At 48.6% G+C, this 26593-nt stretch overlaps 1 protein-coding gene across 6 annotated transcripts in view; it reads right to left on the reverse strand.

Moving 5' to 3' along the window:
• The window catches only part of LOC308234419 (uncharacterized protein C10orf143), a 43336-nt gene extending 24744 nt beyond the window's left edge, over nt 1–18592 (reverse strand). For 2 of the 6 annotated variants that reach the window (XM_080642080.1, XM_080642079.1), the window contains exons 1-3: nt 18447–18576; nt 10945–11109; nt 10774–10836 (exon numbers count right to left, since the gene is read on the reverse strand). In XM_080642080.1, the coding sequence (XP_080498206.1) occupies nt 10774–10836; nt 10945–11109; nt 18447–18515 (297 nt within the window). In that variant the 5' untranslated portion in view covers nt 18516–18576. Of the gene's footprint in view, nt 1–151; nt 699–9122; nt 9574–10773; nt 10837–10944; nt 11110–18446 lie in introns of those variants that run through there. The other 4 variants (XR_013959055.1, XM_080642081.1, XM_080642078.1 and 1 more) reach the window with 4 other exon arrangements.
• Between the last annotated feature and the right edge of the window lie 8001 nt (nt 18593–26593).

Below are 26593 nucleotides of genomic sequence, written 5' to 3' on the forward strand. Positions count from 1 at the left end.
TGGTTCGGGAAGGGGAAGAACCGAGAGCAATCCCTTAACCAGCTCCATTTATTAGGGCCTTGTCCTAGGTGACGGGGACACCCCGGGAAGCCTCCAGCTCAGGACAAATGACACCGGTCACCGCAGTCAGCCGATACTTCGAAAACCCAAGAAAATGAGAAACTGCCATTTAATGTCAAAGGGGCCCTGTGCCTGATGAACTTCAGGGGCACAATCACACAGAATGGCTTGGACACCAGCATTTGGTAAGATTCAGTTTAAGATGATAGGGCATTTAAGTATAAAAATAAGTCTTCATTAAAAAGAATGCACAAGCAGCCCTGGACACACCCACAAAGCCACTGAAAGTACAAAAGGGAGGCCACGTCGGGATGTGGTTCAGAAGCCACAGGGTTCTCCAACCTCACAGGAAATTCGATGACTGAAATTTTCAAAACTTTTCAATGACACAATCGATCTCCTTTCCACCGGGACGCATGGGAAGACGGCTCAGACGGTGCTAGCGGTCCGCAGTCTCTGAAGTGACAGGGTCCTCCTGGCTGGGTCGCGGAGGGCGGTGGGTTACCTGGATGATGGCACAGGTGTGCACCCACACCCATCCGTAAGAGGCTTACGTTCACCATCACATGGAGGTTCAAACCAAAGTCGGAATGTTCCTCTCCCATCTTCTAATGAGTCTCGGTATGGTTAAAGTGGCCCTAAGATGATAAAACAGCACACGTGGGAATTAATTTTCATGGACGAAATTCATCTACTGTGGCTGCGTGTTCACCGACACACAGACCTGCTACCCCTGAAGTGACCGGCTACCCCGGTGAATGAGGCCTCATTTCTGAGGCAGGTGCGTGCTTACGGAGTGTACAGGGCCGACCGCGGAGACACGGTGGCCAGGTCCAGACCATCACAATAAAGCGAGTATCACGATAGAACTAATCATGTGACTCTGTTGGTTTCCCAGTGCACATGAAAGTTGTTTACACTGTACTATAGCCTAGTAAGTAATAATAGCACTATGCCTAAAAATGCATATCTCTTAATTAAAAAATACTTTATTGGTAAAGATACTATGCATCATCTGAGCCTTTTTGCTGGTGGAGGGTCTGACCTTCAATTTGTTAAAAAAAAAAAAAATCAGTATCAGCGAAGCACCATAAAGCAAAGCGCAATAAAACGGGGTATGCCTATAAATATAAAAATATTATAGTTAAGATAGTTAAAGCACTTCCTACAGTGCCCGTATGTAGAATGTTCTTAATAAATGTTATTTCTCCTCTTGCCTCTGAGGAAAAAGGAGAATAAAAATATCTATCCTATCTAATAAAAGAGTAATATGCAAATTGTCCATCACTCCAACACACAAGATGGCTGTCCCCATGTGGTCAAAGATGGTTGCCCCCATGTGGACACAAGATGTCCGCCACAAGATGGCCAGCAGGGGAGGGCAGAAGGGAGGGACCAGGCCTGCAAGGGAGGGGCAATTGGGGGGGGGGGCCCAGGCCTGCAGGGGAAGGCAGTTAGGGGCAATCAGGCTGGCAGGGGAGCAGTTAGGCATCAATCAGGCTGGCAGGGGAGTGGTTAGGGGGTGATCAGACTGGCAGGCAGAAGCGCTTAGGGGCAATCAGGAAGGCAGGCAGGCGAGCAGTTGGGAGTCAGCAGTCCTGGATTGTGAGAGGGATGTCCGACTGCCCGTTTAGGATCAGTCGGACATCCCTCGAGGGGTCCCAGATTGGAGAGGGTGCAGGCTGGGCTGAGGGACACACACCCCCATGCACGAATGTCATGTACCGGTCCTCTAGTATAGTCATAAAATAGAATTTTTTAAATGTCCAAATACTGAATCGGGATTCAACACAAAAGTGGCTACTGGGGGGATGGGACATAGAAGTAGCCCCGGTTCATCACCATCCGGCCAGGGCCTTCTGCCCTGTCTTCTGGACCAGGCCTCACGACTCCTCACCTCACCGCAGGAATAGCTGGGGGAGCCAGACGGCTGGTGGCAGACAGGTGGCCAGACACTGTGCTACCGTGAAATGAGAGGACTCTCAGCATTTAGGAACCTTTGTCACACCTGGCCATAATACAGCAGGAACAGTGTGGCTCTGTGGCCCAATGACAGAGGCCGCCCTGCTCTCCGAGACCACACTGTGATGGCAGTGGGCCCCTGGATGCCAGGAGGGCTGGTGTGGGCCAGCGGCGGGGAGAACAGCAGCCAGGTCCACGATGATGTCCTGGCGGGCAGGTTGTGCCTGAAGCCACGGGGACCAATAGGAGAGACTCAGGCCTGACAGCAGCCATCACGCAGGACGGCTCATTCAGGTGATGGGAACGAAGCTATGGTGGCATTGATTCCACCTGATGAGGGTCAGGGAAGGCTTCACACAAAGCCAGGTGTCCCGAGTGGACCGCGAAGGCGGACTAGAGTCTTACAGGGTGGGAGAGGCCATCCCAGGCAGTCAGAACGGCATGAGGTCAGAACGTTCCAGAACTGGAGAGGCTGTGATTTCGCCGCACACGGGTAGTGATGGGAGACCTGCCTGAAGAGCCCAGCGGTGCCCAGACTGTGGAAGGCCCTGAGCACCATGATGACTGTGGGCGCTGAGCTTCCCAACAGGCTGCTTCCCAACAGTCTCAGAAGTCCGTGTGTGACGAGCTCTCTCTACAAGAGGACACTGAAGGAAATGAACAGGTTTCCTCACTGTGAGTCTCAGGGGCTTTACTCGTCTAATGCACAGCAAATCTACAAGAAGTGGGGAAGCCCAGCCGCGTGGCTCAGTGGTTGAGCGTTAACCTATGAACCAGGAAGTCAAGGTTTAATTCCCGGTCAGGGAACATGCCCGGTTGCAGACTCAATCTTGTGTGGGGAGTGAGGAGGCAGCCGATCAATGATTCTCATCATTGATGTTTCTCTCTCTCCCCCTCTCCCTTCCTCTCTGAAATCAATAAAAATATATTTTAAAAAAGAAGTGGGACCCGGCCGGCAAGACTCAGTGGTTGAGTGTTGACCTATGAACCAGGAGGTCATGGTTCAATTCCCGGTCAGGGCATATGTCTGGGTTGCCGGCTCAATCTTCATTGTGGGGCCTGCAGGAGGCAGCCAATTAATGATTCTCTCTCATCGTTGATATTTCTGTCTCCCTCTCCTTTACTCTCTGAAATCAATAAAGAATATATTACAGAAAGAGAAATAATAATAAAAAGAAATGAGGAAAAGGATTCAGCATTTCTCAAACTTCTTTGACCTAAAACTTGTCCTGAGACCCTCAGCAGCAGCAGGGAAGAGCAGCTCTGGGCGTCAGAGCTGTAGAGGTGAGGTCAGACTGACGTCTGGGAAGCTCACTCTGAGCTGCTGGGGGCGAGGCAGAGGGGTGGATGGGGTCAAGAGACAAGGCAGGGCCTCTCTCAGCACAATTTGTAGAATTCCTTGTCATTTCCAAATGATTTGTAGTATCTTCTCTGTAAAGTATAAGCTGCCATGTATGTTGGTGTAAAGCCCTTGACTTTATTCATTGGTCCATGTGTCTATTGCTGGACTAGTAACACATCATCTTAATTATCACAGCTTTGTCTTATGTCTTGATATCTGATAGGTGATTTCCCTCATCTTGTTCTTCTGCTTCAAAACTGTTTGGCTTTCTTCCAGTTCTAGGAAATTCTCAGCCATCATCTTTTTAAAAGTCACTATTCTTTTCAAACCTTTTTATTTTCTTTTCCTCTCCCATTTTAATAGTCCTCCATTCTGGGTTTCCTAATAGATCTTCTCATTTTCTCCTCTGACTCCTAAACACTTTCCTGCTTTCCACTTATTTCACTTGGTGCACTTTAGAAACTTTCCTGATTTATCTTCTGATTCACAAATCTGGTCTTCAACTGTGTCTAATCTGATGGTTTTTTCTTTAACTTCAATGACCATATCATTCACTTTAAGAAGTTCTTTTTTTTTTTTTTTAAATCTTCCAATTGCTTTTTCTTCATACTGTTCTAGTCTTTCATTATGGCTCCATTTCTTCTTTGAGCACTTTTAAAAATTAAAATTCTTATCTTTACAGTAAATTTCATTTATTATTTCAGATTCTTGGAGGTTTGTATTCTCCTGGTGGTTGTAGTTCCTGACCCCCTATCCCCAACCACGGCCGGTCTGTTTACGTGCTGCTGTTTCATCTCCGCGTCCTGTGTGCTCCGGGGGGGGGACGCCTCCAGGATGATCCTGCATTTGTCAGGATGGAAGACCGTAATGTCTTCAGCAGTTGTACTGTTTTATGCTAATGTTTGGCTTTTGGCTCTTGTGCTGCTGAGGTAGACTAACACTGGAGCCCGCCCCCATGCACGGCTAGTGTTTGAATTTCTAAGCCCTAAGGTCCACACAGGTCTTCAAGGCTCTGAGCTTTATGCAAACTCTGGCTCTCACACCTCCACTGGAAATTAGAATCCTAGCCCCAGCCCCTGGACCAAACCCAGCAAAGGCCAAGACAGAGGACAGGGGCGAGGGGTGTGTTTTGTGCGCCCTCTTCACGTACAGGATTAACTGTGCACTGCATGTTTTCTGAGCAGGAGGGACACGTTTGTGTTCGCTTAGTCTAACATGCTTATTAGAAGTCTAAGCTGCATTTTTCTTAAAGTGCTAACTCTTCTTTTATTCCATTCCACCATCCCCTCACAGAGTAACATTTTACTCCTAGAGAAAGGTTTTTGTTTTGTTCGTCTCATCATCTGAAGGCTCTCTTCCTTCAGAGCCTGGCAATGATCGAAGTTAAACCTTTCTAGTAACACTAATTTTCTGGTACCCACATTCCCGAGAAAGCTTTCACTATCAGAAGCTCAATCGGAAGACTGTGTCAGTGAGTCTATTCAAAAGCATCTATTTTGGGACTCACGTTTGGCTGCACTGGCACAGCCCAAGCTTCCCCTTGGCCAGTTTATTCGCTCACAGTTTGAATAATTCAGCCCTGCGTCTGAGCCAAGCGGCTCTCAGTGTCTGGGAATGAGGTCCGCGAAGACCCACCGTCTCCCTGCTGCCCTGCTTGGGGTGTTCGAGCAGGCCGCTGCACCCCGTGTTGGGAAGTGATGCTGGCACACTGGCTATAAACACACACACCAGCCAAGAAGAACAGGAGGGGAGGGCGCAGTGCGAGCTGCAGCCAGCCTCCCTCTCAACCACGCTGCATGGCAGGCCAATCACTTACCCCCTGTGGACCTCACTGCCCTTATCTCTAACTTGACGGGGTTAGACCGATGAACTCAGGATCCCTGACACATCGAGGGGGAAACGCACGGAGCACAATTCCATTCTTACAGAATGATCAATGAAATCCTGTTGATAACTCCATGATTGCGTTTTCTTCTCTCAGGACGTAAGAATAAAGGACTGACAAGAACTAGCTGTTGAAATAGGACACAGGGAGCGAGCCACTGCACATCGATCTTTCTTAATCTATGTCAGGACATCACATTTCCCTCCTTGGCCTTGGTCCCGGCCTGACACCTGGGCCTGCGGCATTGAGCACAGGCGACAGGCAGAGTCTTGCTTCCGCCGGGCCTGGGTCCACTCCTGCTCTGCTACCGTGCTTCTGGACGCTGCAGGCGTGCAAAGCAATCGCCAATGAGACAGGCGGGCAAACAAATAAAGCAAATATTTTAAAGGTCACCCACTTGGAGAAAAAAGAACAGAAAAACGTATGTCCATTCAGAATCAGAGTCATCCTCACGCCTGGCTCCTCCTGCTACCCCTACAGGGCAACAGTGAACCTTAGCCACCCCCTCGCGTGTCCCCGATTCCTACCCCTGCAGTGACCCAGCCCCGCCATCAGGCAATGGAGTCGAAAAGTAAGTGTCACACAGTGGACAGCACAGTCTGATGAAGACCACTCCCTCAGCAGCTGCCCTGGGCCCCCACACACAGGCTAGGATCCCAAATCAGTTCGTTGGGAAGTGGGGGTGGGGTGCTGGTCAGTAATACCAACAATCATGGTTTCTATGTTGGGTTCCAGTTTGGGCAGTAAAGCTCACTAATGCCAGATAAAAGAAAGCGAAGGAACCCCAGTGATGGGCCATAGTAGAGCGTCTGACTGTGTTTTTCAATTTAACACGCCCCGTGTGACTCACGGCCAGGACTGGCTCTGCCACACTCCCAACGCAGAGCCTGGACCAAGGCCCTGAGCCTGAGGGGAGGCACAAAGGCCCAGAGGGAGGCCTGCGTTTAAAACTGCAGTCTTTGCCCTGGCCAGTTGGGCTCGGTGAATACCGAGCAGACGTCCTCAAACTACGGCCCGCGGGCCACATGCGGCCCGCCGAGGACATTTATCCGGCCCGCCGGGTGCCGCTGCCTGTCCTGCTTAGCAGCCGACTCGTCCCGGGCCTGCAGTGTGCATAGGAATTTGTTCATAGTTTTTTTTTTAAACTATAGTCCGGCCCTCCAACGGTCTGAGGGACAGTGAACTGGCCCCCTGTTTAAAAAGTTTGAGGACCACCGAAACCGGTTTGGCTCAGTGGATAGAGCGTAGGCCTGCGGACTGGGGGGTCCCGGGTTCGATTCCGGTCAAGGGCATGTACCTTGGTTTCGGGCACATCCCCAGTGGGAGGTGTGCAGGAGGCAGCTGGTCGATGTTTCTCTCTCATCGATGTTTCTAACTCTCTATCCCTCTCCCTTCCTCTCTGTGAAAAATCAATAAAATATATTTAAAAAAAAAAAAGTTTGAGGACCACGGGATAGAGTGTTGGCCCTCGGACTGAAGGGTCTGGGTTTCAATTCCGGTCAAGGGCACATACATGGATTGCAGGCTAGATCCCCGGCCCTGGTCAGGGCATGTGCAGGAGACAACTGATCCATATGTCTCTTTCAGATCAATGTTTCTCTCTCGCTCTCCCTTCCACACTCTCTAAAAAAACAAACAAAATCAATGGAAAAATATCCTCGGGTGAGGATTAACCAAAAAAAAAAATGCTATCTTTTCTTTTCCAGGGAAACTGTCCATGCATTAGCTGATTAGCCCAGGTGGGGTCCAGTCTAGGTATTCCCAACACAGGAAATTTAACATGGGATTCAAGTACACAAATGGTGGAAGAAATCTTAGCCACACAGGGGAGGGGGAGGCAACCCAGCAATCCCCACTGTGGGCAGCCCCACCCTGGGCTGGGAGGGCCAGCAGGAGTTGGGACCACAGGGACACCTGTGCAGGAGCTAGGACCTTGGAGGGAGGCACTGAGAGGCTGCCCTTAAGGAAGAAGGAGGGAGAACTGCTCCGGCTGCCACCCCCCTCCAACCACGCTGGTGTCCAGTGTCAGAAACCAGAGCACGGGAGTCCGGAAATGCAGCCTCCACAATAGAGCGGGGGACACAAAGCTGGGGGACGGAGCTGAGAGAAAGCAGGCCACTGACTGTCCCGCTGACCCAATGAAATCTGAGGGTGGCCCCTTCCCTGAGGGGCTCCCGCTCAGAGGAGCTACAGGGTGTCAGGGGCCAGATCCCCCTCGAACACTTGGTGCTGAGAATACAGACCTGCCCCTCAACTACCATCCCAATTTGTCCTTCCCATGGTTTCTGTCTTACAAGGCCACCCCCTTCTCACGTACCTGTCATGCCACCCCTTTCATGTATCTTTCTGGATTATCCAGGAGAGCTCTGGCAGCCTTCTGAGGTTCCATTTAACGGGTGTGAATTTACAATGAACAGTGTGCTTTCCTGGTCACACTGGGGACCCTCTGGGCTGAGCTGGCCCGAGAAAGGAAGCCTGCTCCAAGGCCCCGGTCCAGCGTTGGGACCTCTGAGGAAGGAAAGGAAGCCTGCCCATAACAGCGACCACTGGCACTGCTTCCAGACTTGCAGCTCGGGATGGTGCACAGAGCAAGGGCAGCCTGGCCCGGTGTCGGGAGAGACCCCGAGTGACATAATACCATGTCCTACCCCGTGAGAAGAGGACGGTTCTGTTCCAACTGTCAGTAACACGAGCAGAGTAACTCAGGGCGGAGAGATGTTTCTAAATAACAATATATATGAGTTCAACCTTAACAGTGACTGCTATAAAGAACAACATCAGCGACTACTGAAATAGTGGTCATTGTAACTATGACCTAGCGTGAGAAGGTCTAGGGCGAGATCCTGGCAGATGTTAGCAGTCAAGACCTTGCATTTGTGAGAAATGACTCATGATAAAACTAAGGAAAAGCTTAGGGACAGGAGGAGAACAGGAACTCGGGCACCGAGCTGAGACAGCCACGTGGAGAGAATTCAGGGCAGAACTGATCAGCTGATACTCCACTAGAATCAGAAATATACCAGGGAAGGAGGGTGTGAAGGGCTCCTGGGGAAAAGCACCAAACAAGCTCACAATCACACACAAGATTCCCGTTAAGAAACCCACACAGCCCTGACCGGTGTGGCTCAGTGGATAGAGCGTCGGCCTGCGGACTGAAAGGTCGCAGGTTCGATTCCGGTCAAGGGCATGTACCTTGGTTGTGGGCACATCACCAGTAGGAGGTGTGCAGGAGGCGGCTGATCGATGTTTCTCTCTCATCAATGTTTCTAACTCTCTATCCCTCTCCCTTCCTCTCTGTAAAAAATCAATAAAATATATTTTTTAAAAAAAAGAAAGAAACCCACACAAACTACCCCTGGGCCAGTGGTGCGGATGGGGCCCGGGCGGGAGGCACTTGTGCCTGAGGTGGCCTGGTGCGTGGCGCAGCCTGGTGCGTGGCGGGCCTGGTGCGTGGCGCAGCCTGGTGCGTGGCGGGCCTGGTGCGTGGTGGGCCTGTTGCGTGGCGGGCCTGGTGCGTGGCGCAGCCTGGTGTGTGATGAGGCCTGGTGCGTGGCGGGCCTGGTGCGTGGCGCAGCCTGGTGCATGGCGTGGCCTGGTGCATGGTGTGCCTGGTGCGTGGCATGGCATGTTTAATGAAGCCGTCTGACATGCAGGGCTATGCCCACTGGTGATCTGTGTTAAGCACTGCTCCCTGGGATCCTGCATCGCTAAAAATACTATTTGCTCTTTATTTAACACTGGACTTTCAATGTTCTAAAATGCAAAAATAGTGTCTTATTATTTTAAAAGCTTAGGAGGGAAAGTAGCCATATTATTAGAAAAAGAAGATATATACAGCTGGAGCCTGTTCAAATATCAAGAGGTGTGACTTTTCGAATTCATATTTCAATCTTTATTTACATAAGACTTTTAGAAATAGTGGGTGTAAATATTAAATCACCCAAGGCTGGGTGAAATTTTATTGAAAATAACTACAAATAGAGAGAAACTGATTTTTTAAAGTCGGTTTCTGAAATTTAGATGAAAAAGAATATCAAGCATTAACCAAAAACTGATATATTTACATATCAATATAGGTTTTCTGCTCATAGACTCATTTCCTATAAAACCTAACAGAGGCAAGCTTGGGGAATTACAAAGGGAGGAAAAACCCTAATCAAATAGGTACTGTTGTTTAAACAGAATATTAGCCAAAATGATCCAATCAGTTGCTTGAGCCAAATTTTTTTCCTTTAAGCCACTCACGCCAGCGCACAGCTCTGAGAGCACAAGGATCCACGGTGCATTCCCAGTGTGTGCCCCACGGGTGGGGGTTTGGAAGACCCTGAAATGGGATGAGAAGGGAGGGCAGCAGCAATAAGCAATGGGCCCAGCAAGGGTCACATTTCTCAAGGTAAATATTACTTCTCTGCATTGCAAGGTACGTGTGGCAGTCACGTGACTCATCCTAAACAGAGTAAGTTCAAGTGCTGGCTCTTTGCCTTCCCCACTGTGCGGAAGCACACCACCTGCGAGAGCAGAGCTTCCCAAAGACAGCACCGAGGAAGAAGAGCGTGCCTTCGCGGGCGAGTCTGACACGGGCCTTTGTTTTTATATGACTTCACAGGAGCAGAGGTGCACAGAGGTGACAACTAACCCGCTTTCAGTTCTTGGAATAAAACAAAATCGTTGCCCATCACTGTAAAACGTAATAACTTGCAATGTGTCAATTGAAGATCTAATTTGTTGACTCAATCTTTTGCTTATCAAAATCAGAACAATGTGCTTCTGTAAAAATCTTTAAGGAGCAAAAGCAGAAATACACAGACATGCACACACACACACACACACTTATACACACTCCTGGTTTCTACGTAAAATTAAACATAATTCTATTTTATTACAATATTAATATTCCAATTTTTAAATTGAAAAACCCCCAAGAATTACAGAGGTTATCAAAGATATATTAACTTGTTCTTAGAATAAGCTCAAAATTAATAACCAAGGCATGATTATGCTAATGTATACTTTATGATATTCCACCTGACACAGGAGACTGAGAACCGGGCCCTGGCAGTGTTAGACCGCCCTTGACTTTGAATTAATGGTGTGAATACCGCATTTCTCCTGAAATCTTTGGTTTATGGGAAGTTTATGGACACATGAAAGAAAAGCTTATCAGAGATGAGAAAAAACAACACCGATTCTTATTTGGATAATTAAATGAGGGCAGGCCTTTCTTCCCAGATGTCCTCAAACGATCTGTGTTCATCCCATCCAGTGGCCTGTTCCCTTCCCTGAACCCTGCTTTTAAAAAGAATTTTAAACATATTTGCAATTTCCATTTCCAACTTGAAGCTGGAGACAAATTAGTCTGCACCCCAGTAGAATGCTAAGAAAGCTTAAATCAAACGGCACCTTTTTATTTACATCCCTCATTCCTTAGAAGCGTAATCGCCTTTTTTATTAACTTTGTTTTATGGATCTAATATTTAAGAACAAGTCTACCCTTTATGTGACACAAGAAGGTGAATGCACTTACAGACTCTCCTGCGATACATCTCAGGCAGGGCTGGGCGGGGCTCCTTCCGCCGGGCGGAGGCACCTAGTTGACAAATCACAGCCGCAGATGGATCAGAACACCGGTCATTTACGCTTTTTATTAGAATATTTAAATGGGTTCCCAGCTGGTTTGGCAGGAACAGGGACCTACCCCCACACTGGGTGGCGCCTGGCCGCTGGCTGGCCTTGGCGCAGGGGGGCGGCCTCCAGGCTGCGCCTCCAGCTCCCGGCGGCCCCAGGACACCAGGGCGCTGGCCTTCACCTGGGGACAGCCCCACTCCTGCGCAGCTGCTTCGAAGCTCCAGCACGCCCGCTTCTGAAACGAACAAAATTTCACTTGAGATGGCCTCGTAAAGCGCACGGCGCTCATTAAATTTGCTTTCTTTCTGAAAACTCCAGCTGCAAATACAGACCCTGTGGAGCTGGAAAGTTTATAGGACATTTGAGGAGATGACTTTAAACTTTATCTTCAGGAATAACCACCATCAATTACATGTAACCTCATTATTTCCTAAATTGTCTGATATTTACTTAGCTTTACAGATTTAAAACAGTCATTTTAACAATTTGAGCAGAAAATCTTGTCATAAACTATTGTGACGGGTTTATTGATATTGAAAATGTACAAAACCCATACATTGTGTTCAAGAAACTAGTTTTATGCTGCAACACATTCTGCTCGTAGTAAGTGACACGCTTTCTCAACCCAACAGGAATAACCCACACATGAATAATGCGTTCTCCTACGGACACCGAAGACCAAGTTCATTGTATTTCAAAAGTTGCACACCCAGTCTTAACTGATAACCTTTGGGAAAGTGAGCATTTGGTTTCTGCTTCCACTTGAGCTAAAGGTAAACTACAAAAGCAATCCCCTAGCCCAGGGGTGGGCAAACTTTTTGACTCGAGGGCCACCATGGGTTCTTAAACTGGACCGGAGGGCCGGAACAAAAGCATGGATGGAGTGTTTGTGTGAACTAATATAAATTCAAAGTAAAGGAGCGGAGGGGAGAGCAAGAGAACCGGATAGAACAGCCGGATCCGGCCCGCGGGCCGTAGTTTGCCCAAGGCTGCCCTAGAGCTAAAGGAAAAATTACTCTCCAAGTGCCAAGGCTGTGTACTGCGAGGGCACCACGTGCACTGACACAGAGCTAATGCCATTGCCTTGCCCGGCCCCGGTGGTGTCTCTGGATCCCTGGGCAGCCTGCAGGCCCGGCTGCCAGACAGCTCCTGCCCGTGGCACCCGTGGCTACAACTTCTTCAGTCACTTGCAAACCCTCATCATGATTTGTGCCAAATTATTTATTATCTGTACTGTTATTTATTTAATATTTTCTAAACTGACACCTTTTTATTCAATGGATTGATTCAACATAGAAGCTTTATCTCAGAGGTTTAGGCTGCTGGTTCGGCTATTCTCTAACATGCCTTAAAACAGATACGCAGAGATTAAAATGAAAAATGTTGAACTATGAGACCCTTAAGCCACTTGGTAGTAATTGCTCGGGGTAAGCGCTTGACCTCTAGGTGGCAGAAGACAAGGGCAGGTATACAGTTACCTCCTCCCACAGCTCTTCCCAAATGATAGGAAACTAGAGTCTGAGAAGCTCTCAAAATTCTACACCAAACCACACCCTGAGCAAAACTTAGAGACAGAGGATGCCAAAATCTGAAAATAAGGCTAGTGAAGAGAGAAACACCACCACATCTCAGTGTGGGTCCCCGGGCTCCCAGCCCACACCCACTGATGCGGGCGCTGTGATGAGCCACTAACATAGGGGTGAGCGCCATCTCCGTGGCCCGGGGAGAGACTGCTACAAACATGGAAGAGCTATGACAGTACCTGTGTGGCCCAGAACATGGACACAGGGAGGGATTTCAGAGTCCACACTATTCTAAGGAACAGACCCCATGGAAAGAGGCCTTCTTCAACACGCATAGCTTCCGGGAGCAAACAAGGGAAAGAGGAGGGTGAAGTGCCCTTTGGCCACTGGTGGTGAAGATAAAAAGAAGAAAAACAGGGAAAATTTCGGGCCCTACAAGTAAAGAGGACCATAGTATCAGGAGGCTCCCGCCCTCCCGCCACACACACACACACACACATACACACACACACACACACGCACACGCACACGCACAGTGGCTGCACTGACTGGACCAGGTGCCATCAGACCAGGGTCTTGTAGAAAGACCAACGCCATAGAAATTCCCTCCTGAAAAACCACCATGAACCAAAGAAAACTTTAGTTCAATACTCTGCCAACAAAACTAAACGTATTCAGCCGAAACCGGTTTGGCTCAGTGGATAGAGCGTCGGCCTGAGGACTGAGGGGTCCCGGGTTCGATTCCGGTCAAGGGCATGTACCTTGGTTGCGGGCACATTCCCAGTAGGGGGTGTGCAGGAGGCAGCTGATCGATGTTTCTCTCTCATCGATGTTTCTAGCTCTCTATCCCTCTCCCTTCCTCTCTGTAAAATATCAATAAAATATATTAAAAAAAAAAAAAGGACCCCACCTGGGTTCCTTTAAAAAAAAACACAAAAAAAAACTAAACGTATTCAAACTACGCACTGGAGGAGACCAAAATCACCTTGAATGAGAGATGTCAATTAAAAACAGAAAGGGACAAAAACAGGGAGGAAGAAGGAAAGAGTGAATGAACCCAGGAAAGGTAATGGAAGGGGAAATCCAAATTATGTCAGAAATGGAGAATAAATTGTGACGTACCCAAGGAGAATCCAAACAAAAACTAGTAAGGGGCCTTGGGGAAAGAAGGAACACAACCAAGAGAATGAAAATGACATAAAAAAGGGCAAAGGAGGTCAGACACCTGGTGAGGAAGAGACCCAGACTTTGGGTGGTGAGCACAGAACAGATGCTGCATGATAAGGTTGGACACCTGACATTTATATAATGTAATTAGCCACTGTTATCCCAATAAATTTAATTTAAAAAAGAGGCGTGGCATGTTACAACTGGTTTATTGTCAGCTTTCAATAACGTCCACAACCCATGGACACAGACAATAGGGTGGTGAAGGCCTGGGGTGGGGGGTGGGGGTGGGCTGGAAGGGATCAATGGGGGAAAAAGAGGGACAGATGTAATACTTTCAACAAAAAATATTTACCTAAAACTAATCTGTGTTAAAGGGAAACAGTGGAAATACCACGTGGCCCCTGCCATTTTATCCATGGGCGTGGGCTCTCCATCAGCAACATCACTCAGCAGCGAGCACTCCTACTATTTCCCTGCCTTCTGAGTGACATCAGACTCGCTGAGAAGGAAAGCACAGGGCTGGGTGGGGGATGGGAGGCAGAAGCCACTGCCTCTATGACATACCCCGCACTCCAGGGTGACATCTGGAAGTATTTCTGGGTGGGGTCACAGAACAACTGGCACGTGAAGGTCAGCAGACTTGGGAGTATCCATGGTGACGAGCCGAGGTTCTTGGCGGGGCTCAGGTGGCCGAGGAGGCCAGCTCCCCACCTCTGTGGCAGGTGAAAGGAGGGACCCGCGCTGATGCCAAGGTGCTGGGTTAAGGGTGGGCTCCCCAGGGAATGTGGGGATCACCGGCTTGATGGCCCTCAGTCAGCTGAGTGGATTAAATTATTCATGTTTTCTGCTATTTACTGTGGATTACTGAGAGCTGACTACATGAGATTGACCTGTACACGTACTCGGCAAATAGTCGGTTCATCGCGGATTGGCCTGGACCAAAGGAAAAGGAAGGCTGCAGAGGCATCGCACGCTGGATGCCTGCGTGACACGGCTCTCTCCCCCCTCCCTTCTAGCGAGGCTCTGTCAGCCTTCATAAGGCAGATAGATGGAGATTTACTGCCCGACTATAAAGACACTCGCACTGTATAAACAAAATTAAAACCCCGCGTCTGCACAAAGACCCCATTACTTAACAATAATTGAAGGAGATCAATCGAACAGCAACCTCGCCAGAGAACAACTGAAGCAGGAATGTGATTAAGAGAAGACACTTGATACGACGCATACATTAAAATATAAGATATGTATCTTGTTGCCTCAATGATGGAACAAAGTGGACGGGTCTGGGAAAGACAAGCTGCCCTCGCCGAGGAGGTGCGACCGCGCCTGGGTTGCCGAGGACTTGTTTCTTTACTGGAAGTGGTGGGGGCCAGTGAGCTGGGTGAGTGGACGTGGAGGAGGGGAGAGAGGGGTTAAAGGGTTCACAACTGGGCAGAAATGAAATTCAAAGCCGCGGCTTCCGTGCTGCTGTGAGTGAGCCCGCGTAGCAATCAGACTGGAGGTGCTTTCCCCACGTCCTTGGGAGCCAATGAACAGTACCAGGAACAGAGCACGCGGGGCACAGGCCGGTGCCAGCCAGAAACCCATGTTTCCACTCTACGCTAGAGAAGAACGGGGAGAATAAAGGAGAGAGACACCAACTTCCTCGAACACTAACAAGAGCACCCTGTGTTCTTCCATCAGCACAGCGAGAAAATGCCACGCTCTTAAAAATTAAACACCTTGAACTAAATGTACATAATATATATGCTAATGTATGAGCTAAGCATATATACCATGAATTAGAATACCAAGGTAAATCATTAGAACTCAGCAATGTAATTAATGGTAAGTCTCCACACACACACACACACACACACACACACACACACACACATCTAACTTTCAGATTGAAGGTATTTGAGGGTTTTTACTGACTAATGGCCTTTATTCATTTGTATTATAAATGTGTAATGCTGGCTAATTGAGTCCTAGTTACTAGAAACAGTTTGCTGAGTGAGGATTTTAGTTGAGTTTGGTTTTAATTCTACCACAGTAAGGAAAGTTTACTTTTGCTGATATGGAGTAGCTGATACGGACGTCCATCAGCCCTGAGTACAGAACCGTTAATGCAAATGAGAAAGATTAATAAGGCCCTACAGACCGCCATTTAGAAAGAGAGCATGGTTTCCATCAAGCAAAGATTCCTCCTCGATGACACTTTCATTTGGAAAATGACCTTGCACTTGGGAGGTTTGCTCTACAACGCAGTGAAATCTGGCACAATGTCAACTACAGAGAAGATCAGAAATTAGGAGTCCCGCCATCAACTCCCATGTTATCAGGGCATAGAGGACGTCAACCAAATCTGAATATCTTGATGCTGTGCTTTATCCAGCTCTGACCATGTCTTAAGACTCCTCAACTTTCTGTACACATTCACACTCAACTTCCTGTGCATGTCCACACTCTTGACCAATCTAGCCTGGCAAAGAGAAGGAAACTTATGAGGAGACAAGGAAAGCCAGTGATCAGAAGTAAGAATGCCAACTTCATTCTATGAGAGCAAGTTATCTAGAAGACAAGCAAAGAAGAGCAAAGAAAAATCACTTTTATTTCAAATTAAAGTAAAAAGACATAAATGCACAAACTATACTTATTGGGGAGTAATCTTAGGCTTGCAATATTTATCAAGTACAATATAAATCTGTTATACTAGTGGCCTGGTGCACAAAATTCATGCACGGGGGGAGGGGGAAGTGTCCCTCGGCCCGGCCTGCACCCTCTCCAATCTGGGACCCTCAGGGGATGTCCGACTGCCGGTTTAGGCCCGATCCCACAAGCATTGGGCCTAAACCAGCAGTCGGACATCCCTCTCGCAATCCGGGACCGTTGGCTCATAACCGCTCACCTGCCTGCCTGCCTGATTGCCCCTAACCACTCCGCCTGCCAGCTTGATTGCCCCCAACTGCCCCCCTCTGCTGGCCTGCTTGCCCCCAACTGCCCCCCCGCACTGGCCTGATTGCCCCCAACTGCCCCCCCACCAGCCTGATCACTCCCAACTGCACCCCCTGCTGGCCTGATCACCCCTAACTGCCCCCCACTGCTCCCACTGCTGGCTTGCTCGCCCCCAACTGCCCCCTGCTGGCCTGATCATCCCTGATAGCCTCTAACCGCCTCTGCCTCGGCCCACCACCATGGCTTTGTCTGGAAGGACGTCCTGAAGGCCTCCTGGAAGGTCTCCCGGTCTAATTAGCATATTACCCTTTTATTAGTGTAGATTCCTGGTTAAAATTAAGAATCCTAAGGAAAGCGAGTATACAAATTTACTTACAACAGGTAGAACCTAAGAAGCATCCCTTCCCATCATAAAAAACTAAGGTTTAGGGTGTTTCCCTAATTTGTTATCTCATTTGATCCTCACAATAATCCACTCCATAAGCAGCCGTAAACCCATGTTTCCACTCTACGCTAGAGAAGAACGGGGAGAATAAAGAAGAGAGACACCGACTTCCTCGAACACTAACAAGAGCACCCTCCACAATATACTGCTGCCTACTCTCACCACCTCACTGTCCTCCAGCCAAGCCTCTGTCGCCTCCCTGATCTATGGACTCAACCCATACCTTCGTTCTGACCACCACCCCTTTCATTTCCCACACAGCTGCCAGAGTAAGCTCTCAAAATGTCAGTACGATCACGTCACTTGACTATCTACTCCCCAGTCTGGAACGTGAGGACTGTAGTGATGAGCCGGCGCTGACCTCAGAAGGGGACAGCACTCAGGGGGGGCAGAGCTGAGACAGAAGGACCTGGGCTCCCTGGATGTCTTTGATCTGGGCAGCAGCGGTCTCATACCTGTAAGTAGGGTACCTATGTTCCACAGTCCTGGACTGCTCACCTCTGTACTGTTAAGTGAGAGAATCCAACTCGTCTGAGCCAACGTGGTATGAAGTCGCCCTGTTACAGAAGCTACACCTTTGCCCTAGTCGCATGGTCCCTGGAAGTGGAGTGTGGCTGGGACGTAAGTGATGCTGGCCTAGTGATCAGGCAGTGAGTGAGTGGGTGGCGAGGAAACAAAGAGATGCTGCAGGGTGGAAAGTTAAGCCACTAATCCTACTGTGCGAAACATTTGAAAACGCGTTGCGTGCATTAACTCGGGCGAGATCCTGTCTCTCGGAGCCTGTAGGTCCAGGAGAAGCACAGAAAAAAAGTCCAAAGCGGGGTGTGCAGGCAGCTGGCCCATGCCCTGGGGCAGAACCGCAGTCTCACCGATGTGGAGAGGAGCCCGCAATCCGCAGACAGAGGCGGAAGATGACAGTGCTGCCCGCTTCAACCCCACGGACTTCTTTCCGTCCCTGGAAAGGGGAGGTGCCTTCCCACGTCCTACACGGGTTTCCCTCCCAGTCTCGCACCGACCCGACCACGCACCCACGCCATCGCCTCCCACCCGGTTCTCTCCGGTCAGAGCGCTCAACCCAGGCGGGACTGACCAGTCTGCCCAACCAGCACTCCTACCACACCAGCCCAGCGCCTGCACACGGAGGCGGGACGCAGGAACGCCACTCCCTCGCTCAGACACCGAGTCCTCAAGCCTTGCAGGGAGGCCCGCGCACCTAGAGGGACACTGGTCTCGCAGTCCCCGACATCATGCGAATCTGGCGGCAAACGAGTCCCGATTTCTGCGCAGGCGCGGCAGGAGGGAGGGCCCCGCCCGCCCCGGGCCCCGCCCACTCATAGCCCCGCCCACCTTTGGCCCCGCCCCAACAGGTGCGAGCGGGCCGCTGCCAGCCAGGCCTCCTCACAGAAGAGGCCGCCAGGAGACAGGAAGCCCACTGTGGGTCAGCCCGAGGACACCGCCTTCCCGTTCCTAACGCCCAGGCCCCTGGGGGCTCACCGCGTCCCCCGGAACCTGCAACTCCTCCGGCCTCCGCCGACGCCACCGGCCCAGCGCCAGGGTGTCCATGCGACCCACAGGCCCAAGTCCGCGGAACTATCGATCATCTCCACCAGAGACCGGGCGCCCCGCCCACGCCGCCGCGTCCGCGCCCCCTACCTCCACGTGTCCCGAGGGAGCCAATGAGAAATGGGGGCGGGGTTCCGCCGGACCATTTGAGTCCTGCCGGGCGATCGCTTCAGGCAGGAGTAGCGGAGACCAGAGTCTTCTGGACTTAAGCGACGCCTGTCCCAGGTCATTATTTTGCAACGAGGGTCGGCCTATCGCTTCGACAATCACTGAATTAGTCGTGAAGCTCGGAAGAACTTAACTTTTTAAGGGACCCACCACGCTTCGACTGCACACCTTGGATCGGAGGGAGGAGCGCCCGCCCTCTCGTCCTCGTAATTGGCCATCTTCCTAGCTAGTTGGCTGATAGAAGGCGCAGTGAGCCAATCAGCATGGGAGAGACCGCGGGGTCTCTGGGAATTGTAGTCCCAGTAAGGCGGCCTCACTTCCTGTCCGGAGCTGGCAAGGACGGTTGTGTGGCGACTCCACGGTCTCCAGCCGCGTTTGGCCAGGTGCACGATGGCTTCCGGTCCAGAGGCCCTAGGGGCAATACTTCCCTGCTGGCTGAGGGCAGCTCTGCGGGGCCCTTGGATTATATACAAGGGGAAACCGTGGCCTCTCCGCCCGACCCTCGGGAGTGGGGTTCCGGCTGTGTGCATGGTGAGCAGGGGGTACCCAGGTGACTGATGTTGGGAAACAGTGCTGAGCTACACCTCATCCTTCTAAATACACCTACTGTATGTCGTGTTAGAGGAAGGATATTCGTGACACTTGTTAAAAATGGTAAGGCAGACTTTCCCCGGGGATCCATCATGACAGGTATTGGGGTTCAGTAGGGAGAGAGGGTGGGCTCAACTCTGACTTCAAAGACAAGTGGGAATTTATACCCTATTTACCTAGTATGTTTATTGAATTCTTAATATCTTAAAGTTTTATAAACTTTAAAAATAATAAAATGATAGATAAAGTGCTCATTATTTAAACGTTAAATACATTAACCAGTGGAAGAAAAAGGGAGACTATGCCGAAACCGGTTTGGCTCAGTGGATAGAGCGTTGGTCTGCGGACTGAAGGGTCCCGGGTTCGATTCTGGTCAAGGGCATGTACCTTGGTTGCGGGCACATCCCCAGTGGGAGGTGTGCAGGAGGCAGCTGATCGATGTTTCTCTCTCATCGATGTTTCTAGCTCTCTATCCCTCTCCCTTCCTCTCTGTAAAATATCAATAAAATATATTTAAAGAAAAAGGGAGACTTTCATGACAATGGAGTCTTGCATAAAACACAGTCAACAAAAAAGGGGACAAAGGTAATACTTTCAACAATAAAGATAAATTTTTTTAAAAAAATCACAGTCAACGAAAGAGAAAATACCTAAATTGGACTATTGAAAAGTTTGAAACTTTTATGCATCAAAGGTGATAATACAAAAATGGCTAATAAACACATGAGAATATGCTCAACATCACTAATCATTAGGGAAATGCAAATCAAAACCACATTAAGATACCACTTCATACCCTTTAGGAGGGTTGTAATAAAAAAGCCAATCATTGTTGGCTAGGATGGGAAGAAATTGGACTCCTGGTGCATTGTATGACAGTACCTCAAAAAGTTAAAAATCAAGTTATATGATTCCACAATTCCACTTTTGAGTATCATTGAAAGCAGTGATTGGAGTACCCATGTTCAAAACAGTACCATTCATGATAGCCAAAAGGTAGAAGTGGCCTGTGTGTCCATAAATGGGTAAATGGATAATACCTACCGTGGAATATTACTCGGCCTGCAAAGGAAGGAAATTCCGAAAGCAGCTGCATTATGCTAAATGAAATGCGCTGGCCACAAAAGACAAGTGCAATGTAAGGCCACTATTTGAAGTTCTGGAATAGACAGACTATAGAATGGGCTCTCTCCGGGAATAGCATTTTCAGAGGGCTGAAGGGAGGGGGCAGAGTCTCAGTTTAGAAAATGAAAAGGGTTGTGGACATGGGGGGGATGATGGTTGACAAAAAGGTGAATGTGCTTAATGCTACTGAGCTGTACATCGAAGAACGGTTAAAATGGCCCACGCTATGTTATGTATGCTTTACGACAGTAAAGACATTCCTGTTACAAGTTGCTTATCTGCGCACCACCTCCCGAAACCGCCTTGCACACCACCTTCAGGGGAAGTGGCTCAGGAGGAAGGTGACCTGAGTTCCAGTTTCCCCTTGGGGACTTCCAGCTCCAGAGCCAAGTGCTCTCACCTGGCAGCCCCACCCCTGGGTGACAAATTGGGGTGCTGATAAGGGGTCTACCTCAAGGAGGTGCTCTGGGTTCTCAGTGAGCCATCTGGGCAGTGATGAGCCTGCCATCCAGAACACAGCTCCCACTCATTGTCCCTCCTGGGACCATCTCCAGTCTCTCCCAGCTGAGCCCAGGACCAGCTGGAGTTCAGAAAGGGTCAGGAGGGGTTTCACTGGCACTTAACCAAGGCTGTGTGCTGGGTGAGTGTTGACCTCTGAGTCTCAGTTCCCTCCTCTGTAAATAGGAATACAACAGCCCGCTCCTGTCGCCTGCCTTCCAGGGAAGACAAAACCTCAAGGAGTAGCTGTGGATTACCTTTATTTTGTTATTTTTTTATTTTTATTTATTTTTTATTAAGGTATTATATGTGTACATATCTTACCATTGCCCCCCCCACCCCACTCCCATACATGCCCTCACCCCCCAATGTTTTGCATCCGTTGGTTATTCTTATATGCATGCATATAAGTCCTTCGGTTGATCTCTTATTTTCCCCACCTCTCCCTAACCTTCCCACTGTAATTTGACAGTCTGTTTGATGCTTTACTGCCTCTATATCTATCTTTTTGTTCATCAGTTTATAATGTTTTTTGGATTGATTACCTTTATTTTTTTTTTATTTTTTTTTTTATTTTTTTTTTATTTTTATTTTTTTTAATAAATCTTTATTCAGATTATTACAATTATTTCTCCTTTTTCCCCCCATAGCTCCCCTCCACCCATTTCCCACCCCACCTTCTGCCCTTACCTCCCCCCCACTGTCCTCATCCATAGGTGTATGATTTTTGTCCATTCTCTTCATGAACCCCCCATACCGCTTTCCCCCTGAGAATTATCAGTCCACTCCCTTTTTATGCCTCTGATTCTATTATATTCACCAGATTATTCTGTTCCTCAGGTTTTTAATTCACTTGATTTTTAGGTTCGCTTGTTGATAGATATGTATTTGTTGTTCATAATTTTTCTCTTTACTTTTTTCTTCTTCCTCTTCTTTAAGAATACCTTTCAGCATTTCATATAATACTGGTTTGGTGGTGATGAACTCCTTCAGCTTTTTCTTATCTGTGAAGCTCTTTATCTGCCCTTCAATTCTGAATGATAGCTTTGCTGGGTAGAGTAATCTTGGTTGTAGGTTCTTGCTATTCATCACATTGAAAATTTCTTGCCACTCCCGTCTGGCCTGCATAGTTTCTGTTGAGAAGTCAGCTGACAGTCGTATGGGCGCTCCCTTGTAGGTAATTAACTGTTTTTCTCTTGCTGCTTTTAATATTCTCTCTTTGTCTTTTGCTCTTGGCATTTTAATTATGATGTGTCTTGGTGTGGTCCTCTTTGGATTCCTTTTGTTTGGGGTTCTGTGAGCTTCCTGGACTTGTAAGTCTATTTCTTTCACCAGGTGGGGGAAGTTTTCGGTCATTATTTCTTCAAATAGGTTTTCAGTATCTTGCTCTCTCTCTTCTTCTGGCACCCCCATAATTCTGATGTTGGTACGCTTGAAGTTGTCCCAGAGTCTTCTTACATTATCTTCAACTTTTTGGATTTTTTTTTTTGCTTTTTGCTTTTTCGGTTGAGTGTTTTTTGCTTCTTTGTATTTCAATTCTTTGACTTGATTCTTGTGTTCCTCTATTCTGTTTCTGGGTCTCTGTATAATATTTTTTATTTCAGTCAGTGTATGTTTAATTTCTAGTTGGTCCTTTTTCATATCTTCGAGGGTCTCGTTATATTTATCGGCCTTTTCTAGGATATTCTTAAAAAGTCTTATAACCGTGGTTTTGAATTCTATATCCAGTCGTTTGTTTTCCTCCATTTCTTTCGTTTGTGATCTGATTCTTTGACCCCGCATTTTCACTGATTCCCTGAGTTGGTAAGGTAGATATTTGTGCTAGGTTTCCAATATGGCCCAGTGGGTCTGCTTCCCCAGTTAACCTGAGGTGGACACTCTTGGTGCACCCCTTTGTGGACTGTGTGTACAGCCTTGTTGTAATTAAATCTTTATTGTTGTTGGTATCACTGGGAAGAATTGACCTCCAGGCCAGTTGGCTGTAAGGATCAGCTGTGTCTATGCTGGGAGAAGTTCGGTGCTGGAGACAGCCTTATAGGATTAGACTTGCCGAATTGCAATAGCCTCTGTGCTCAGCTTGGATGGGGTGGAGTCTCAGTCTTGGCTTCCTGTCAGCCTTGCCCTTGCGCGCATGTGCGCTTTCAGTCCTCCGCCTTCCCCAGCTCCCGAGTCTCCGCCCGAGAGTCTAGACTCCCCCCGTAAAAGCGTGGGTCCCCAGGGGTTCGCCCGGAACTGGGGTTCAGTGCTGTCAGAACTGGGGTTCAGTGCGGTCGGAAGCTTCCTTCCCCCTTCCGCCAGAGAAAGTCAGCCAGGCTCTCAGCCGCCCTTCCTCTCTGCGCGCACAAAGCCCCTTTGCCGTACCTCCAATTCTCTGTGAGCTTTCCTCTTTCCTTCTAGTTGTAGAATTTTCACTCAGCCAGCTTTCCTGTGGTTCTGGATGGTGTCCGTTCTGTCTTTTAGTTGTAGTTTTGAAATTGTTGTGCGAGGCAGCAGTTTAGGTGTTTACCTATGCCGCCATCTTGGTTTCTCCGGATTGATTACCTTTAATAAGTGGCTCAGCTCCTGGCCAAGGGAGCGTGTGTGTGTGTGTGTGTGTGTGTGTGTGTGTGTGTGTGTGTATGCTGGGGATGGGACTGAAGTTTTTTAAAAGTTTTTTTTAAAATATATTTTTAGCCAAAACCGGTTTGGCTCAGTGGATAGAGCGTCAGCCTGCGGACTCAAGGGTCCCGGGTTCGATTCCAGTCAAGGGCATGTACCTTGGTTGCGGGCACATCTCCAGTAGGAGGTATGCAGGAGGCAGCTGATCGATGTTTCTCTCTCATCGATATTTCTAACTCTCTATCCCTCTCCTTTCCTCTCTGTAAAAAATCAATAAAATACATTTTTAAAAAAAAATTCTTAAATATATATATATATTTATTGATTTCAAAGAGGAAGGGAGAGAGAGAGAGAGAAACATCAATGATGAGAGAGAATAATTGATTGGCTGCCTCCTGCACACCCCCCATTAGGGATCGAGCCCACAACCCGGGCATGTGCCCTGAGCGGGAATCGAACCATGAGCTCCTGGCTCATAGGTTGACGCTCAACCACCAAGCCATACTGGCTGGGCAAGTGAGTAACAGTTTTCATTCAATGTTGCAAAGCCATTTTATTCTTCCACTGACATAACCTTCCCCCTTTCAATCTTTAAGGACCTCTTTCAAAAATTACTGTCCTCTTACCTTGTTTGGGATGTAAAAGAGGTGGTACTCAGGGCAAGGCCGGTCAGTGATGAGTTCAGCATTTAGCTGTGTGGCGTCTGCTCCAGCCAGGGCCTAGGAAGGCCCCGCCCTCCAGCTGCTGTCCCCTAAAGACGTCTAATATGGCACTTGTCCACCTCTTGTCTTTATTCAAATCACAATGTCACTGCAGCGTGGCTGATCAGGGTTGTCTTGGGCCCATATTGGCCCTCATCTTCTGCCTCAGTGATCAGCTCTGTAGCGTACAGCTAACCTGTCCAGTCCACTCTCGGCGGACAGTCCACTGTCAGTGGACAGGCGTCTATCCCGGAGGACTGGATCTGCAGGAAACGTGTCTCTGTGAGGTCAGCACACATCTGTTTGCTGAGGGTCATGGTTTTGTTCCAGTGTCATCTTAGCTCAGGTTTCTTGTTGTTTTTTTGTTTGTTTGTTTTTAATGTATGACAAGATTTTCATAGATGCAATCCTTATAATCTAGACATACTTCCTGAAGGCAAAAAACAGTAACCCACTGCTTTCCAACTTCCTGAATAATACCTCTATGCGGAGGCCTTTGTGATCTGAGCCAGTGCCCTAAATTATTTCCTGACGTCATGTGCGCTCTTCAGGAATGACCAAAAATAGAGAATTATTTACTATTGAAAGACTGACTGGTGCGCAAGAGAGATTTACATAAAACCGGGGCGGTGGACGGGCCCCGCTCCATCCCATCATGTAAACACTTGCTGGGTACGTAGGGGGGATTTTTAATCTGTCCCTTGGCATTTTCCTCACAGGTGCTGCGGGTGAATAAAAATATCAATAAACCACAAATGTGTTTCCTCAACTCTACAGCTTTAGGTTTGACTGGAAAGTATTAATGGTGCCTCATTTGAACTCATCCCTGCTTCTGATCTGTTGGTGACATTCCCTGTGTCACACACAGTGTGCTCTCTGTGCTATGCTATGCTTCAACAAGAGATTAAATTTTAGCATGTTTTATATTTCATCCTAAATTTTTTTTTTATTTTCAAGTGTATGGAGTCACATTGGTTATGTTTGATAACCCACTTTTGCATGGATTTCCCTATAAATTAGAGGGTGTTGTGCCTCTCAGCGCTCACACCACCGTACGGAGCAACCCCCAGCACGTGGAAATATGACGGATGTCGCATTAGCGTGTGGCTTGGCAATAATGATTATAAATGACTCACTAGGTATAGAAAACCGGGGGAGACTTTCTGGGAAGGAAGAAACAGTGAGCTCTCTTTATGGGCAGCCCGAAGAAGGCACCAGAAAGATATATCACTTCCACCTGGTTTGTATTTCTAAGGGGGTTTTGTTAACCCCTTTTTATCAATCGAGATAAATTGATGGCCAGTGGATGCAGTATTTTCTGACTCTTTGAAATTATAAAACAGAAGCAAAGACTGCAAACTCATGTATCTCATCTCCTGGTAAATGAGAGACAAACTCCTTCTGACGAGACTGCTAAATAGGCTTAAAGATTTTGGTGGCGGTTCCTGAAGAGAGGGTGTTTCCTTTAAGGCCAGAAGTGGACCTTGGGACGTCGGGAGCCGGCTTCATCCAGCCGTGTTAGTGGCCAGGTATTCCAGAATAGCGCTCTTCACTATTCATGCCCCATCATAAAAGGACATAGCTCTGTAGGTAAATCCATTTATGGCTATTAACTCGGCTCTGGGTAGGGAAAGATACAATAACCTGCTTCAAGGAGGGAGGAAGCCGGGTGGCCTGCAATCCCTTGACAAGTGCCGCCTGAAGCCACTTCCAGTGGCGACACAGTGATGGCGAAAGTGTGGGAACGAGAAAATAAACAATTCTTCCAGGCGGATCAGAGCATCCCTCCTGGTCCTCCCCAGTCTGGGAAGAAGGCTGGGTTTGGGACAACTGGAATAAAGCCCAGCAGTTCAGACTATGGGACCATGGGGAGCCCATGGGGTGGGGCTGAGGATGGGCGGGTAGCAGGCCTCGGCTGAGGACCCCCAGGCACCCACATCTCTTTGCCTGGTCCTCCTCCCCCTCCGGGCAGCTGCGCCTCACTGCTCGAGGGCCTGGGGCCTGGCACAGCCTTCCTGTCCTGCCTGCAGATGGGCCAGGTGTGGCTTAGCACCCCTCTGTCCCTCCGATCCGCGGCACGGGGGCCACCCATTTTAGGGTCTCACACATCTGTCCTCTGTCATAGGAAGGAGACTTTCCCCATCTCCTGTTACTAGTTTCTTAGTCCATATAGGAACTGAAAAAGGCATGGATGTCACGTGGGAAAGCCTAAAAGTAATGTTGGCATTGAAATTTCTAAAGGAGGGCTTTCTTCTGATTAAAGGAAAGCGCGTATTTCACAGGAATGAGTGAACAGCAGATATTAACTTAAGCTCAGGCTGATCATGGAGCCACCACAAGTGTTTGCTTCATCTGGTGCAAGGACACAGCCACCGAGGTGTAAACTTCAGCGACTTG

This window comes from Plecotus auritus (genome assembly GCF_963455305.1).
Source record: "Plecotus auritus genome assembly, chromosome: 9".
Taxonomy (NCBI): Eukaryota; Metazoa; Chordata; class Mammalia; order Chiroptera; family Vespertilionidae; genus Plecotus; species Plecotus auritus.